The sequence below is a fragment of the Rhinichthys klamathensis genome, unplaced genomic scaffold, assembly GCF_029890125.1.
Source record: "Rhinichthys klamathensis goyatoka isolate OS25496 unplaced genomic scaffold, OSU_Roscu_1.1 h1tg000232l_1, whole genome shotgun sequence".
NCBI lineage: Eukaryota > Metazoa > Chordata > Actinopteri > Cypriniformes > Leuciscidae > Rhinichthys > Rhinichthys klamathensis.
The window spans coordinates 3,935,054-3,951,284 of NW_026606756.1; the positions used below are offsets into that span (position 1 = coordinate 3,935,054).

The 16,231-nt window shown below is 38.2% G+C and overlaps 1 protein-coding gene across 1 annotated transcript in view; it reads left to right on the top strand.

Annotated features, from left to right (window-relative positions):
- The window catches only part of tox3 (TOX high mobility group box family member 3), a 73,773-nt gene extending 68,616 nt beyond the window's left edge, over positions 1 to 5,157 (top strand). The window contains exons 4-7 of the mRNA XM_056265365.1: positions 1,946 to 2,209; positions 2,306 to 2,533; positions 2,828 to 2,908; positions 3,925 to 5,157. Coding sequence (XP_056121340.1) covers positions 1,946 to 2,209; positions 2,306 to 2,533; positions 2,828 to 2,908; positions 3,925 to 4,677 — 1,326 coding nt within the window. The 3' untranslated portion in view covers positions 4,678 to 5,157. The remainder of the gene's footprint in view (positions 1 to 1,945; positions 2,210 to 2,305; positions 2,534 to 2,827; positions 2,909 to 3,924) is intronic.
- Positions 5,158 to 16,231: the final 11,074 nt, after the last annotated feature.

The following is a 16,231-nucleotide window of genomic DNA, read 5'->3' on the forward strand; positions in this document are numbered from 1 at the left end:
ATGGGCTGATTGCTGGAATAATAGCAACATTTGCACAAGCACACGCAAACACACAGAGGAGAGGATAGGGCACATCTGGCCTCTTTGCTCTTCAGATAAGAAGTTATTTACAGATTTATGAAGACTATCAAAAGCATCTGTGTAGATGTGAGCTGTGTGTCAGCAGACAATGTTCCAATCAAAATGCAAATGGAGAGTGTGCAGCAGGGACATAAATAAACAGATCGGATACTGACTCACTCATTTTACTAGCTAAACCACTCTGACAGCAGAAATCAAATTTCTTTCATTGCCGACAAAGGCTGCTATTAGCGAAAGCTGACTGCTGTTTGTGCGGGTTTAGTTTGAATGGTCCATCCATCGTTCTTTCGTTTCCATGTACCGATTATATGCATAAATATCTATTTTACACAAAATCATCTCGAGTTTTTCATTTTCATCAGATAATGTTGTCAAATCATTAGATGCTTCAAGATGAATCACAGCCTTTTTTCATAATTCACAGTGGGAATTGGTTCTACATCTGTTCTGCTTTGTGCTACCGGATCAAAGTGCTCCTGAAACTAAAGACCAGTTCTGATAGTTTCTGAGACCTCATTCACCAACATAGAGTAAAATCAAATGAGTAAGTGGGCATATGGTTGTCTGACGAATGTTGCATGTTCAAATCATTGATCATGTCGATGTATTCATTCACATGGGGGAGAAAGCCAGAACACAGAGACTTTGATAAATATGAGCCCTCAAATGCTGCCTTACATTACTGACGCATAGAGAAGGCTGTAGTGATTTCAGGGCATCGGTGGCTGTTAGTATGAAAGTGTTAGACACAGATGGTCATGACTAATGAACACAGTAGACAGGTCTGACACAAAGACTGCTGCTGGCTCTGTCATTGCATTAGTGATGAAACTAATACAAATATTGTTTTGGCGAGGGTGTAATTGTGTTATTTATTCAATGATTATTTAGTATTTCTTTTACTTGATACTTCTTTTGCAGTATGTTTCTTTAAAAAACAACAATACAACAGTGCATATTTTCCAGGATATGATGTTGAAAACAGCTATTGTTTTGTAGATTGTGTTTTTGATAAGGCACAGATTTGATATAAAGCTGTGTGTGCCCAGGGAATTAATACAAAGAGAATGTAATCTGTGTGTGAGGGAAGGTGTTAGAAAATTGTACTAAGGGAGAGGGTTCAGCAGGTCTGGCCAATAAGGCCAGGTGCACTGCTTTATGATGTGTTGACACATACAGATATTGAGTTTGAGTCTCTGAATACCAGATGGAGAGAAAGGAAAGGAGTTGATGTAGAATGAAAAAAATGAACAAAGGAGATCAAATGAACTCATGGTTTTCTCAAGCTGTTTGAGTTGATTTTGCTCTGTAATCTGGTTGCTTTTGGAGACTGTCAAATGCTATAATTTTACCCTATTTTCGATCAAACGCATCAGGCTCCTGCATACCCTACCCTGTTTTGGTCAGTAACTGACAAATGGCCAATTTGTCTAAATAACTTAAACACTAACTAAAACACAAGCTTTTATTATTCACACAATCTGCAATATTTCACAATATTGTGATATATTATTACAATTTAAAATAACTTGTCTGTAAGTATAATGTAACATTCAGTGTCACATGATCATTCAGAAATCATTCTAATATGCTGCTTTGGTGTTCAAGAAACATTTCTTATTTTTATCAGTGTTGAAAATAGTGCTGCTTAATATTTTTGTGCAAACTGTGAAACGTTTTCTTTCAGCATTCTCTGATTAATAGAAAGTTCAATAGAGCAGCATTTATTTAAAATAGAAATCTTTTGTAACAATAACTTTTGATCAAATCAATGCATCCTTGCTGAATAAAATCTAAAGTTCTGTCAAAGAAAATCTTGACAGCAAATATCTAAAAATGTTTTTGTTGTCTGTTTGCTCTGCAGGCTATTGGTCAAAACCACCTCCGTCAGTACCCTCCAAACCCCACCATGGTGATGCGCTCCATCATTAGCATGCACAACCCCAATGGCATGATGTCACAAAACCAGCTTACCACCATCAACCAGTCCCAGATCAACACTCAACTGGGGCTTAATATGACTGGATCAAACATTGCTCACACGTCCCCGTCCCCACCCGCCAGCAAATCGGCCACACCCTCTCCATCCAGCTCTATTAACGAAGACGATCCAGAGGAAGGAAACAGGGTGAGTGCCATTAAATCCATGCAATGTTTAATGCATAACGTTTAAATCAACATCCAAATAGCGAGATTTTATAATAAGTTGCCCTCTCTCTGTCAGGTGATTGGTGAAAAGCGTCCCGCCCCTGACACAGGTAAGAAGCCGAAGACGCCCAAGAAAAAGAAGAAGAAGGATCCTAATGAGCCCCAGAAGCCAGTGTCTGCATACGCCCTGTTCTTCAGAGACACCCAGGCAGCCATTAAAGGCCAGAACCCTAATGCCACATTTGGAGAGGTGTCCAAGATAGTAGCTTCTATGTGGGATGGACTGGGAGAGGAGCAGAAACAGGTATCAAACTGTTGTCCTGCGTAATAACCTCGTGATGTGCTGTAAATCGAGCTGTCTGTCTGTCTTTTTTCTTGAGCTAGAATAACAAATGTTCTTAATTTCTACTCACATTTTTGCACAGAATGATTCATGTCAGGTGTTTCAACAGATTGCTTGATATTTCACCCTTCTTTAGTTTTTTATTACCGGCTAAGATGAAGCCTGCAGGCTCTCCCTGTTGTGAAACGCATGCTTGCCAGTCAATGTTCCGCTAATTATCTGTTTACAACACCTCATGTATTCTGTTCTTCACAGGTTTACAAAAGCAAAACAGAAGCAGCAAAGAAGGAGTATCTGAAAGCTCTTGCAGCGTACCGCGCTAGCCTTGTGTCAAAGGTGAAGATGTTTTCTGTTTAAACAGCTCTCCGTCTGTCTGTTTTTCTTTCCTTCTTTCAGTCTACCTCTCGCTATTTGCTTCATTTCTCCATTCATCCTGTTTTCTATTATTTTTTCTGTTTACCAGTATGTTAATAATAGTTCAGCTCACTTTCAGGCTCAATGACTTTCATCTTGAGTGAAACAATCTTTTATCTTTTAAACCACTTTTAAAAGATAAGACCTTCTGCACAGTAAACTTTTCAAAGAAAGCACCAAATGTAGAACTGCTGAAAGCTGAAAGGTGGTTGAAAAGAGCAGTTGTTCTATGTCTAGGAGCAGTGTTTATTCCTTTGTGCATTAGTTAACATTTATTGATTTGCACGAATTGAATTTCTAAAAAACAACTGGAAAGGATTTAAATATATGATTTTTCTACAAACAGAATTCTCTTGCATACTTAAATGTGTCTGTGAATGTGTTTTTTCCATCACACTAGAGGTGTAAAAATAGCATTAAATACAGCAAATGAATTAGAATGAGATATTCTTATGATCCATCATGCCTCATTAACTCGCTGGCGGCCGGGAACATTTGCATATTTGTTGCTTCTGGTAAAAAATTAAAATAATTTTACACACAGTTTAGCACTACTGTTGTACATTTATGTTAAAGTCTAAGCAACTCAAGAACTGGATATTTGTGACACCACCATCACATTGCTCTCGATTCAGCAGCTGATTAAATCCATTAAGCCTCTTTTTTTTTTCAGAAACTCCGAACTGTAATGTTTCTTATTTTCAGTGTGCAAGACTTCAAGTCTTATTTCAGATCTTTTCCTAGGCTACTAAATAATATAAATCCCTTTCATGGCAAGTTCTTTAGATCACTGAATGTAAGACAGCAGCAATTTTCTCTGAACAGCTAAATCTGTCGAGTCAGTCACCAGATCAGCACTAATAAAGGAGAGGGCACTACAAAAGAAAGAATCTGTTGAGTACCAGAATTCATCTGACCGATCTCTATTTCTGTCTCAGGCTGCCGCAGAGTCAGCGGAGGCCCAGACGATTCGCTCAGTGCAGCAGACTCTCGCCTCCACCAGCCTGTCGCCAGGGCTCGTGATGCCTTCACCTCTATCCCAGCACCCCTCAATGTCTGCTGCAGCACAGGCGCTCCAGCAGGCCCTGCCTCGAGCCATCGCCCCAAAACCTCTGCAAATGCGCGTCGGCGGCAGCCAGATTGTCACCTCGGTCACGGTAGCTCACCAGAACATGACGCCCGGCGGCGTTCAGTCACAGCTGCTGGGGCAGATGGGAGTGGGTGGTCCGCAGTCGGGCGTGTCGTCACAATTGAGTCCACCGATGCAATCCCGGCACACTTCCATGCAGCAGCAGATGCAGCAGCAGCAGATGCAGCAGCACTTGCAGCACCATCAATTGCAGCAGCAGCAAATGCACCACCAGCAGATTCAGCAGCAAATGCAGCAGCAGCATTTCCAGCATCACCTGCAGCAGCAACTTCAGCAGCACCACATGCAACATCAGCATCAACAGATGCAGCAGCAGCAACAGCAGCAAATGCAAATGCAGCACATGCAGCAGATGCAGCATATGCATCAGCATCAAATGCAGCAGCATCTCCCGCAGTCGCAGTGTTCGCCCGTGCAGCACTCGCCCGGCACGCCGCACTCGGCCTCTCTCGGAAGCCCGCCACCCCCTCCCGCGCCCCAGCCTCACCCCTCGCAGGTACAGGCTCACGCGCAGGTCCTGTCGCAAGTGAGCATCTACTGAACCAAAAGCCCTCGGACCTGCAGTTGCAACTCCACGAGAAAGGCAGAAGGAAGTTGTTATTGAAAAGCATCATTACAAGGTTGCTTTTTTTAAGTTGCACTTAAGAAGTGTGTAAAAAAATATGAATGTTATACAAAGAACTGTCCTTTGTTCTAGATGGATATAAGATACGTTTTAAAAGGACAAAGCTTCTTAGCTGGATTTTTTGTCTATAAGATAGGCTGAGCTACCGGGAGGTCTGTTCATAGACTTGCGTGCCCAGTAGTAATTTGTATGTATATTTAGTTCATTTGGTTTTTCTCTCTCTGTTGTGGAGTTTAAACTCTGTCGGAGCATGATGACATGGGAAGAACATTTAGAGACGATCACAAAAACACCTGATGGGTTTATTTAACAGCTTTATTTATGAGGTTGGATTTGCTCTCACCACCAGACAAAATGAAAGAATGAATGGGGAATTCAGAAAGAAGGCACTGCATCACAGAAGGGATAGAGATGATCTGAACAATGCACAGGTACTAAACTGGTCATCAGAGACATGCCGAATGGCTCTTGCACTGTCCGGCCAGTGTATCGTCAAGTCTACCTTCTCTTCTTCCCTTTTCCATCATCCTCCTTGGCATTCCTACAGATGAAACTGTTTAACAGTCACTGTCGGGAAGCTCTCAATCAGCTCAACCACGTGGTGTTTGACACATCTCATACTGTTATCAAACGGGAAAATATGTAAAACACAGTTTTGCTGGACTATTTGACACGCTTCCATAGATCATTTCTGTCATCACGTCTCTAAACACTTTTTTTGACCTGCTGTTCTGAGGAAAGTGGAGAGTTCTTGGAGTTGCTCTTCTCCTCTAGCCAAATCCCTCAAAACTCTAATTTACTTCAACAGTAGTAACAGCACTCCAAAAATCATTCTTCTCTGTAATTATCTTTACCTCAGAAAATTTATTGAATAAGTTATGTTTTCTTTCTTTCTTTTGTGTAATGGAAACACATGGCTAAATGACTGAATTTAGGCTGTTGGTTTACTGAGTGGGGTATTTGTATTTCATAATACCCTACATTTCACGACAAGGACAGTTAAACAGGAATTTTATCAGATGTTTTTTTACTATCATAGAAAGGTCATGGAAGTATTTTGTGCCAGCTGTAAAAGAATCAGTGGTAAGATAAAAGAAAATGAAGTTGTACATTTTTCATACCTCTTGTTGTAAAGTTTTAATATGTGAGGCTTTAAATGCAGATGTTGGCAAGCTGACCTGTCACCTGCTTTATCTCATAGTACTCTTTTCTACTTTTTTATGAGTTACAGTAGCAGCAAATCATTTGTTTGAATTTTTTGCTTACATTTCAAAATTAATTGTTTTTAAAAACCTGACAGTAAAATAAATACAGTTGATGTCATTTGGAAACTCCACCTGCTTTTAAACGTCATCAATGTCATTTATTAAGTTATATTTTAGCCACCCAAAAACACATTTAAAAGAGGCATTCCATCATCATCATCATCATCATCATCATCATCAATATTATACTAGCCATAATTTTGTATTATATTGTCTCTCTGTGTCTCTCTGTTTGCAATTAAAATAATCAAAAATATTTATTTCAAGGAACTGATTCATTTCAAAGATTATATTAGCCATACTTTTGTATAAAATATTTCCTCAATGTGTCCTTGTTAGTTCTGAAAGATTTAAAATAAAGACATCAGTACTTCAAATATTCTGTTTATTTCGGATACACAGGTGTATATTTTTCTTGTACCAACTCAACTCAAACAGATATTTGATTCTATTTCTTTCTACAAATGTTTGAACAGTGTTGGTGTGTCCATTTATGTTTCTTAATATGCCTGTGAAAGCAGAGTCATTAAGATGGGCATTCACAGCAACCTCCTTTTCCACGGCGTTTCACAGTTTAATGACCCCTGAGCCCCCAGACAGAAATATTTGTAGGGGGAAGGTAGGATTTAAAAAAAAGGCTAATTATCATAAATGCACAATAAGCACGTGAGGACAGTGCTGACCGGTGCTGGTATTTTACACGCTATGCCAGACAGAAGGGAAGGAATCTGTGCCTGCGCATATCTTGTTCCACATTAATAGAATTCTCAATCTGTATTTTGTACCCAATTAGTTAATTTTGAGAATGCTTGTGCTATTTGCATGAGAGAGGCTGCCGTGATTGGCTCTCGAGTCGGGTTTTGTGTCACAGAGAAGCCCACACTCTCACTCTTTGATTAATTGCAGCATCTGTTCTGTCAGAGGGTGTAGTGGAGAGGTCTGCAGGAAAACTGCAAATAAGTGCTGGCAACAGTCTTAAAGCGCCTATGATGAAATGAAAATTAAAAACAGCGAGTACCCCACATGCCCTGAATTTCAATAGAAGTGGGGAGAGAGAAGGAGGGAGAGAGTGAAGATTGCTAAGCATAGAATGTAAGAGTGGTGTCCATGGCGACCAAACACATCCTTTAAAAACAGCCGGTAATGAGGGGCCGGGAAATAGCGCTTATTATTCCGAACAGTCTCATGGAGGGCAGCATCAATAATGCATGCAGTACCTTGTTATTTGGTAAACCTTGTTATCCGCATGGTCTCAGTGAGGATAAATATCTTGCAACAAGGGTTGGAACTCTGACACACCCCAGTGATGAATGAATAAATAAAGGTTTGCAGATATTTTCAAAACTTGTATTATATGTCCTAATAACAGCGGATGATGTTGGCACACCAGTGATTATGAATCCAATTGTGTGCCGTTTCAGGGACAGAATGAAAACTGATCATATCTACTAGACCTCATTTAAATTCAATCAATGCTTCATAATCTTGTGAAAATGTTGTCAATGTTTTAAAATGTAGCATAAAATATGTATTTTCCCCATATAGTTCCATTTAAATGCTTGAAGGAATAGTTCACCTAAAAATTATAATTCTGTCATCATTTACTCACCCTCATGTTATCCCAAACCTATGACTTTCTTTATTTTATGGAACACAAAAAAGATGTATGAAGAATTTTTCAACAGTTGTGTCCACAAACGAACACAGACGTACAGCTTTAAAACAACATAAGGGTGAGTAAATGACAGAAATTCGATTTTTGGGTGAACTATCCCTTTAAGTAAAATGTTAAAACATTCATCAAAGCAAACATAAATTCCACCTCGACTGGAATTACCCTAAAGTAGAGCTTATGATTTCTAACTATAGAATCTAGTTCAAACCATAGTCACATGATTGCACAGTAGTGTTATTGCATATAACCTAATATTCCACTGTAATTCATCACGTGTGTGTTTTTCTCAAATCCTTGTGGAGACATTTTTTGTCCCCATGAGGAAAACAGCTTATAAATCATAGGTGATGCTTTTTGAGAATGTAAAAATGCAGAAAGTTTTTTGTGATGGGTATGGTTAGAGGATAGAAAATACAGTTTGTACAGTATAAAAATAATTATGTCTTTGGAAAGTCCCCATAACACATGAAAACCCAACGTGTGTGTGTGTGCGCATATGCATTTTAATTTAGCCTATGTTAAAGAAGACATGGTAGAAAAGGTCATATGCATTGTGAATGTCCCATTTTTGTAATATCAATCAATGATTGATTAGCTATCTTTCATTACCCTGCTGTCTATGCAGATACAATGTGAGCTGTGTGACAAAAGGTCTGTGGCCTGAGGCTGAGACCGTGACCTCAGTGCCAGTTTCCATCAGAGCAGGAAGAGAAATGGCCTTCATTTATATCATTATATTGCATTTAAGATGGATTATACTTTCTACCAAATTCAAAGCTGAACGGCTGCTGTTGTGAAGAGACTTATTTTAGTTAGCAATCAAGTATTGGCTACCTCACTACATTATCCAAATTTGAATGAAACGTTTGTGATCTGTAATTTAAGGTAATCATTAATACAGCTTCTTGGTTTCTGATAAAGTAGTCACTGATAGAGCAGCTAAATGACAGATGGTGAGTTTCTGGTTGTGGGCATCAATTGTGTAGCTTAGCAACAATAACCAAATAGGGTAGAACTTGAATAGGGTCACAAAACATCAGTAACACTGTCCAGTAGGCCATGCAGTTTGCTCCTCCATTAACAGAACAAACCCCTTCCCACCCAGCTCCCAAAGCACACATGCAACCTTTGACCTGACTTCAGACACCTGCATGGCCTTGCAGTGAGTGAAGTGTTTCGCTGACTAGCTTTGGGCAAGACCCAGCTTTTGTTTGCACAATGTTGACCTCTCAGTCAGAGAGAGAGGGAGAAGTTTCTTTAGGTGCTGTTGACCTGCTGGTGCTGCAGTGAACTCGTGTATGAAAGATTCCCCAGACTGAATGAATGTCTGAGGCAAAGTAAAGAACTTGACTTTCAAGACTGTTTTTCATTTGCTTTTCTTTAAGGCAAATTTTCAGAAAATTTCAGTGGTGCATGTATTCAATGAATGAATTAAAATAAACTTTAAAACTACAGTATTCTATAAAAATTAATATACTATCAAGCACTCATTTTTTTTCTTTAAAATCTACTATAGTGTTCAAAATGTGACTAATACCAGATATTTAAGGAAGTGTGTACTTTGATCCAGTGATGTTTTTTGTATTATCTATATACTATTATAGTATTTATTAATATTTAGAATTTTATATTTTAAGTTTTAGTAATCTTATTTGCTTTTGTCATTTTAGTTTTTTTAAAGCATTTTTTTTTGTTACCATGCTTTACAGAGTCTTTCTGTATATGATGCTTCTTTCCACAAAATATTTTCCATTGTTCCCACAATTGGTTGAATGGTTGTTAGACTTGATAGTGAGATGAGCATCAATTGTTTACTTAGTACAGTAACAGTAACAGCAGCCTTTGCTTTTCCACAGCACTTTATCAAAGCAATAGCAACGCAGAGCCTATTTCTCCCAAGTACATCAAATGGGTTTCTAGCTGTTCCCAGCAGCCCTCTCAGCTCTGGCAGAAAGAGCAGAACTGCACTAAATTGAAGTTTAAATTCCCAGAAAATAGTTTTCGCTAACGCAGGATACTTATATGCACTTATTAATGTCAAGTGAGATTATTCTGTTGAGCTATATTTCACGCCTCCACTGCAATGATGAATACAATGAAACCCTCAATATTTTAACTTCAGCATGTTCATTTCACAAAAATGTCTTACATTTTATGAACTTGCTGGATGTAAGGGAGTGAGGATCATTTCAAATTCTATTCATTGTTCACCAAGGCTCCAATAATTGTAAAGTGCTGTCTTTGAATATACTGAGGTTTGGTTAGAGCAGTTCAGCACTCCAAAAGACGTTGTTTTTTTTCCTCTCGTTTTCGTTTTCTTAACTCATAAATATTCTACTTTTTTCAAGAGTCACTTTTTATTGGTTAGATTAATAAAAATAATAAAAAGACTGTATTTCCTATTTCATTTCAATTCCTACAAACAAAACAGCATGGCCAAAGTCAAGAAATGATGTGAGATCTTCCCAAACTACTTAATTCCTTGACCACTCTCGGTGTCCAACTCTGAGAGTTAAAGGTCATCAAACAAACAATCCTGGTTCAAAATCACTGATGAACAACCCCACAAATATGACTCGGTTTCACCTTGCAGGCAGTAAAAGGCCAGCAGTTTTAAACACAGGACATTTCCAAACATAGTCAGTATTTCCGAGGCCAACACAACCAGTGTGATTTTGGTATTCAGAAACAGTTTGCACATTGCTGGAATTTTTTTCTGCGCTAATGTTACCGTTACATTTATTTAATGTTCAGGTAGAGAACCATTTTTAAATTGCATTGTGAGCTGTCATTGACTGAGGAACATTTGCTTTGTTATGACAGAGAACTAAACTTTGTAGCTGACAGATGTCTCTGGGAGAGAGAGTTGAGATTTCACTCTGTCTCCTTCGCTTGCAGAATATAAAACCATATCTTGTTTCCCCTGAGTTGCCTCTTTCCAATTCCTCTTCAGTATTCTATGGACTTTGTGTTCTTTGGAGAAACCTGACTCTCTGAAATTGCTTTTTATTGTGACTTACTTAGGCTGTTAATGTAAGCTATTACTGAGCTCACATGTTACTATAGCAACAAAGCTGATAAAGTGTACTGGGAGACCAAAGTGATAGATTACATGTGCATGAAATGTCATATCCAATAACTCAAACTTACTATACGGCACATTATTCCAATGGTCTGAGAGAAATCAATAAATGTGGACACAACCCAACAAGCCATGCTCCATCTCTCTCTCTCTCTCTCTCTCTCTCTCTCTCTCTCTCTCTCTCTCTCTCTCTCTCTCTCTCTCTCTCTCTCTCTCTCTCTCTCTCTCTCTCTCTCTCTCTCTCTCTCTCTCTCTCTCTCTCTCTCTCTCTCTCTCTCTCTCTCTCGTGTCTAATTCTGTACGACAGTAAGGAAGCCGTAGCAGATCAGGCCATGTTTCTATGATGTCTGTGCGGAGCTACAAGGGGCAGGTGCTGTACAGACACCATTCAGAGAGACTCTATTCAGCTCCTCTCCTCCGTTTCTCCATTCATGCAGGGCAAAACGCCATCTGCTCCTGTTGTGCCTGGAGCTCTCACAGCTGACCAAAAAAACCCACCCCAACAGCTGTTGCCAAACAAAAGCCAAACAATGGGGGCAGAGAAAGGTTACACACAAGTTTGAAAGAGAGAGAAAGAGGGTGAGAGGGAGGGAAGGGTGGAAATGCATTGCTCCAATGAAAGGGGAGTCCGAAACAAATCTTTAACAGATTATGAGGAGGAATGCTCTTTTCAATTGGTGCAGTAGAAACTGTTAAATATGAGATGGTAAATCTCCCTCTTGTCTCTATGAACTTAGTGGACTCCATTACGGCTGTCAAATGGAGAAAGAGGAAACAGCATTCATGGTTAGTCTTTGTCCCTGGTGAGTCAGACTAATGACAACAAGAGCGGTGAGAATGAGAATTCATGTTTCAATATTAACCAGTATAGGATGCCTAAAGACATATACATGCTTGTAAAATCACCGTTTTACCTTTAGTATATTTGAACATAATAATACAGAGTAATAATACATAATACATCCACCTACAGAGGATACGCGGTAGGCTATGGAGAATGCATGGATGGATGGTGATTTCAATTCCACATAACTATTCCATTGACTATTATTTTTGTACATTTAAGGAAAAAAATAATACTTGGTCCTAATTATATACTAAACAAAAATACCGAATACCAAACATCATGAAAATCATTCAACTTTGTTATTTTTTTAATGTAAACTCAATAAGAACCGGTTCTAAATTTGTCACCTTAATAAGAAAACCAGAACTGCATTCTGGCCTATAGTGCACATAGACAATGAGTTGTACACTCAGTCCAACATCAGAAGGACTGGTGACATTCAGTACCACATCCTGTTGCAACAAGGTTAGAGAGACTAATGTTAAATGTGTTCTTCATTCAGTTATCAAAGATTCAATAATTGTTGTGCAGAAAAAATAAAGTTATATTGTTACACACATCGGGTCGTCAGTGAACCTATACAATTTTTTTTTTAAATGTATGGGAAAACAGGCATTCCTTATCTTTTTCTTGTTATATTGTGTATAATGAATTGATTGAGGAATACTAAGGTTGATGTCTAACTTATGGAGGAGGGTATAGTGAATGATGTCCCGTGTCACTAAAGACCCGAGGTATGCATAAGGGTTAAATGAAATAAAAGTACCATCAAAATTGCCCTTGATATTTGAAATGTGTTTTTTATTATTATTATTATTATTATTATTATTGCCATTCTGTTCTAGGCCTCTAGAATCAAGTGTGCCTCCAAGATTTTATCTGAAAATGCACAGAAACCTGACCAAGTAAACAACTGTACCCTTATGTACTCGGAGGGTCCAAAAATATGTTCTCCAGGAGAAAACTTTTGCAAAAACAACAATTGTTCAAATACATTTTGACAGAAGCATTTTTAAATTTCATCATCTATGATTGTTTATAAGTATGTTGTAAATATTGGCTAACGTATCACATTTACTGCTGTTCATGGATATTCTCTGGTGATATTCTCCAGTCATTACAATAGGAATCCACTTGATCTGGAATTTCGCATGAGGACAAAAGATTTCCCCACACAGATTTTGCATCGGGTTCAGTTGGTCATGCTAATTTGTTGCGTTGATCAACGAAAGTGACTTACACAACTCACTCAGAAGTGTTGGTTAGCATTTGGTCAGAATTTGCATGACCAACTTGATCCTGTTGTAAAATCTATGTGGAAAAAAAAACGTTTTGCCCTCATGAGAAATTCACAATCGCGTGGATTCCTATTGAAATGACTGGATTCCCTGAACAAAGGTAGATGACATATAGCCTACAGTTCAGACCAAACGCATTTTTGTGCAAAACATGGTGTAGTGATCAAAGACATCCATCTTGGGCTTGTTTACATAGAAACACAGTGCGGGTGGACACAAAATCCCTTAAAGTTTGAACCGTCACCTATTCACATGGCATGGCAGTAGTTGAAGTTACTCAAAGTCAACACGTTGTGTCGTTGTAGTATGCTCCAAATGATTCCGTAGCTTTGTTTCCATCCAAAGTTGCAAAATTGGAATATCGCATAAAACATTTGGATTAAAGCAGCGTTTCCATCCCATGTGTTCAAGAGAACAGAAAAGTCACTTCCTGGGAAACTGGCACAAAATATCTGTAATAAAAATGGAAGTTGCTGCAATCGGGGAAGCCAATGTGGCTCTTTTCTCACTGTCACCATAGTGCTGAAATAACTATTTAATCTCTACTTTCCACAAAAGCATCTACTATACAAGTGTGTCTTCTTATTCATCACTGTTTTGCAGTTTATCAGAAACAAAGGGACACACACACATATACTAATGATAATAAAATAATAATAACAATAATGCATTTTGAAATCTATACACTACATTCAAGAATAAAATAAATAAATGTTGTTGGGAAGAAGTGAGTGAATAAATAAATGTTGATGAGAAGAAGTGAATGAATGAATGAATGAATGAGAGAGAGAGAAAGAGAGAAAGAGAAAGTAAAGTAATGATGGTCTATCAGCCAAATGTTGGCTGTACTCTTCTACTTCTATACAAATGAGGCAAATTCAGAATCCTACTTAACAAATCCAGGCAAGGATGGATTAAGTGAAGTTGTTTGGTTTTTGTCAGAGTGTAAGCTGAATTCCAAATTAAGGACAGCAAGACTGCATAAAGACACATCAACTTAATCCTAATCCTGTTTCAAAACAGTATGGAATTTCATGAAAAGAATATGTATTTTTGTAAAAAAATAGATTCTATTGAACCTGATGTAAAATATTTTTAACAAAAAAGAAAGTATGTGATATTTTATGGGTTTCAAGAATGTATACGTAATGATGTGGATAAAACATGACTTCCGAATGACACCATTATTACATACTTTACATTATTACAACATTACTTAGTGTTGAATTGTAAAAGTTAGTTTCAAATATGAGTGGAAATTATGTTAAAATGATGTTAACTGAACACTTATAACATCTCTGCTCTTCAAACAGACAATCTCTGCATTTATTCTGAAAGGTCGAGCCAGCTCTGCAAAGCTGAACCAGCATAAATAAGATTTATGAATATTAAATGAGTTTTAATCAAAATCAGTTCTCCATTGTTTTTCTATGCTTCGACCACCCCAGAGATGTGTGAGTGTGTGAGTGTGTGAATGCGTGTTTATGTATGTTGCCCTGGCTCTGAGTCTGGTTTATTATGTTCATGGTTCCATTCAATTTGTCATGTGTTTGACTGTGTTGATGAGGCTACGGAGGTGCTGGGGCTATTTATCACACAGCTCCTAATGCACTAATTCTGTGTTCATGATCTTCAGAGGGTTCATCCATCAACATCAGGTTGACAGAACCCCTCCCCCACCCCTTGTCCCAAACCCCGCCTCCCCCAAGAGCCGTCTGTAAACATATGGGCCTCGTTTTTTCATCGGTGTCCTAAATTTCACACAATCCCTCCATCTTATGAATCAAAACAAGCTGGATAGGACGTTTGATAAATGGCATAAAAACATGTACCAGACTACACAGACTAAATGCCTTTAGTTATTAAATAAATTATTTCTTTACATTATTAATTAATATACAAAGAAAAGCCAAATACACACACACACACGTTAAGTTTCCATGTTTTATGGGGACAGACATAATGATTTTTATACTGTGCAAACTGTATTTTCTAATCCTAAACCTACCCATCATTGAAAACTTTCAGCATTTTTAGATTTTCAAAAATCACTTACTATGATTTATAAGCTGTTTTGGAGACCAAAAAAGGTTTTCGGATATTGCCATCTTCGTTGTGCCCGTAGCGTACAGTTCACCTGACACACGCACGCGTGCACACACACACACACACACACACACACACATATATGTAACGGAGGCCAGCTAGTAAGAGCTGTGCGAGTAAACCTCACTCCCCTGATCTCAAGAGGCGCTCTAGCAACTGACGCTAGAGACTGCAGTCTTTAGCCTCCTAGTTAGTGCACCCACCTCCCACACCGGAGACCTGGGTTCGAAGCGTGCACAGAGCGGGGCGAGTAGGACCTGAGGGGGTTACATTGGTGCCGTGACCCAGGTGGGAGTGAGGTTTAAGGGGGTGAGTGTAGGACCTGAGTGGGTATATATATATGTGTATATAAACGGTATATTTGTTGCATATATAAATAGAAAATACACAGCTAAATTATTCACTTCTAAATCTAGTGTCCTCACTTATTTGTTTAACTGCTTTAATGTGCATTAAACATCCAAACAGGTCTTAGTAAATAGTGCCTAGTTGTTTAATAAGTACGGATAATGTTTTAGATAATTCTGATCTTGTATATGTGAATGTACTGGTTATATCTCCTTTCCTACCTCCCAGCTGTGCTATGCACAATAATGAGATCTGAGCAATCAAAACACAATTAGAACAGTTTGTAATTAATAATGGATGCTGATAATGATGGTATTAAACATTAGTCATTCAATTCTGTTGCTTGCGAGTGTGTTCTTCAGGATATGAGAGGCGAGAAAAATAATCAGGTGGCAGGAATGAAATGGCACTGCTCTCTGTGATGTTCTCTCCAGAAGTAGAAAATGAAAACAGAGAGGCTGGCTGTGGATAAAGGTCAGAACACATGTAGTGGAGATGTCTTTTGAGAACGCTCTACCACAGGCTTGTACTTAATGATGAGGTGGACCAGGAAGCATGAGAAGATTTTGATTAGACTTATGCTTTGAATGAAAAGTGTAAAAGGAACAGATTCATGTAACAAAACTACGCACTAACCTAGAGCCGTTTTAAAAAAAAATTATTATTATACCTTCAAGTTTTATACTAATAAAGCATTTTAGTGAGATACATTTACACAAAGAAAATTGCATAAAATTATATAGTTCTATATTCTAAAGAAGTATGTTATGCTCACCCAGGCTGCAAAAATACAGTAAAAACAGTAATATTGTGAAATATTTTTACAACTTAAAATAACTGTTTTCTATT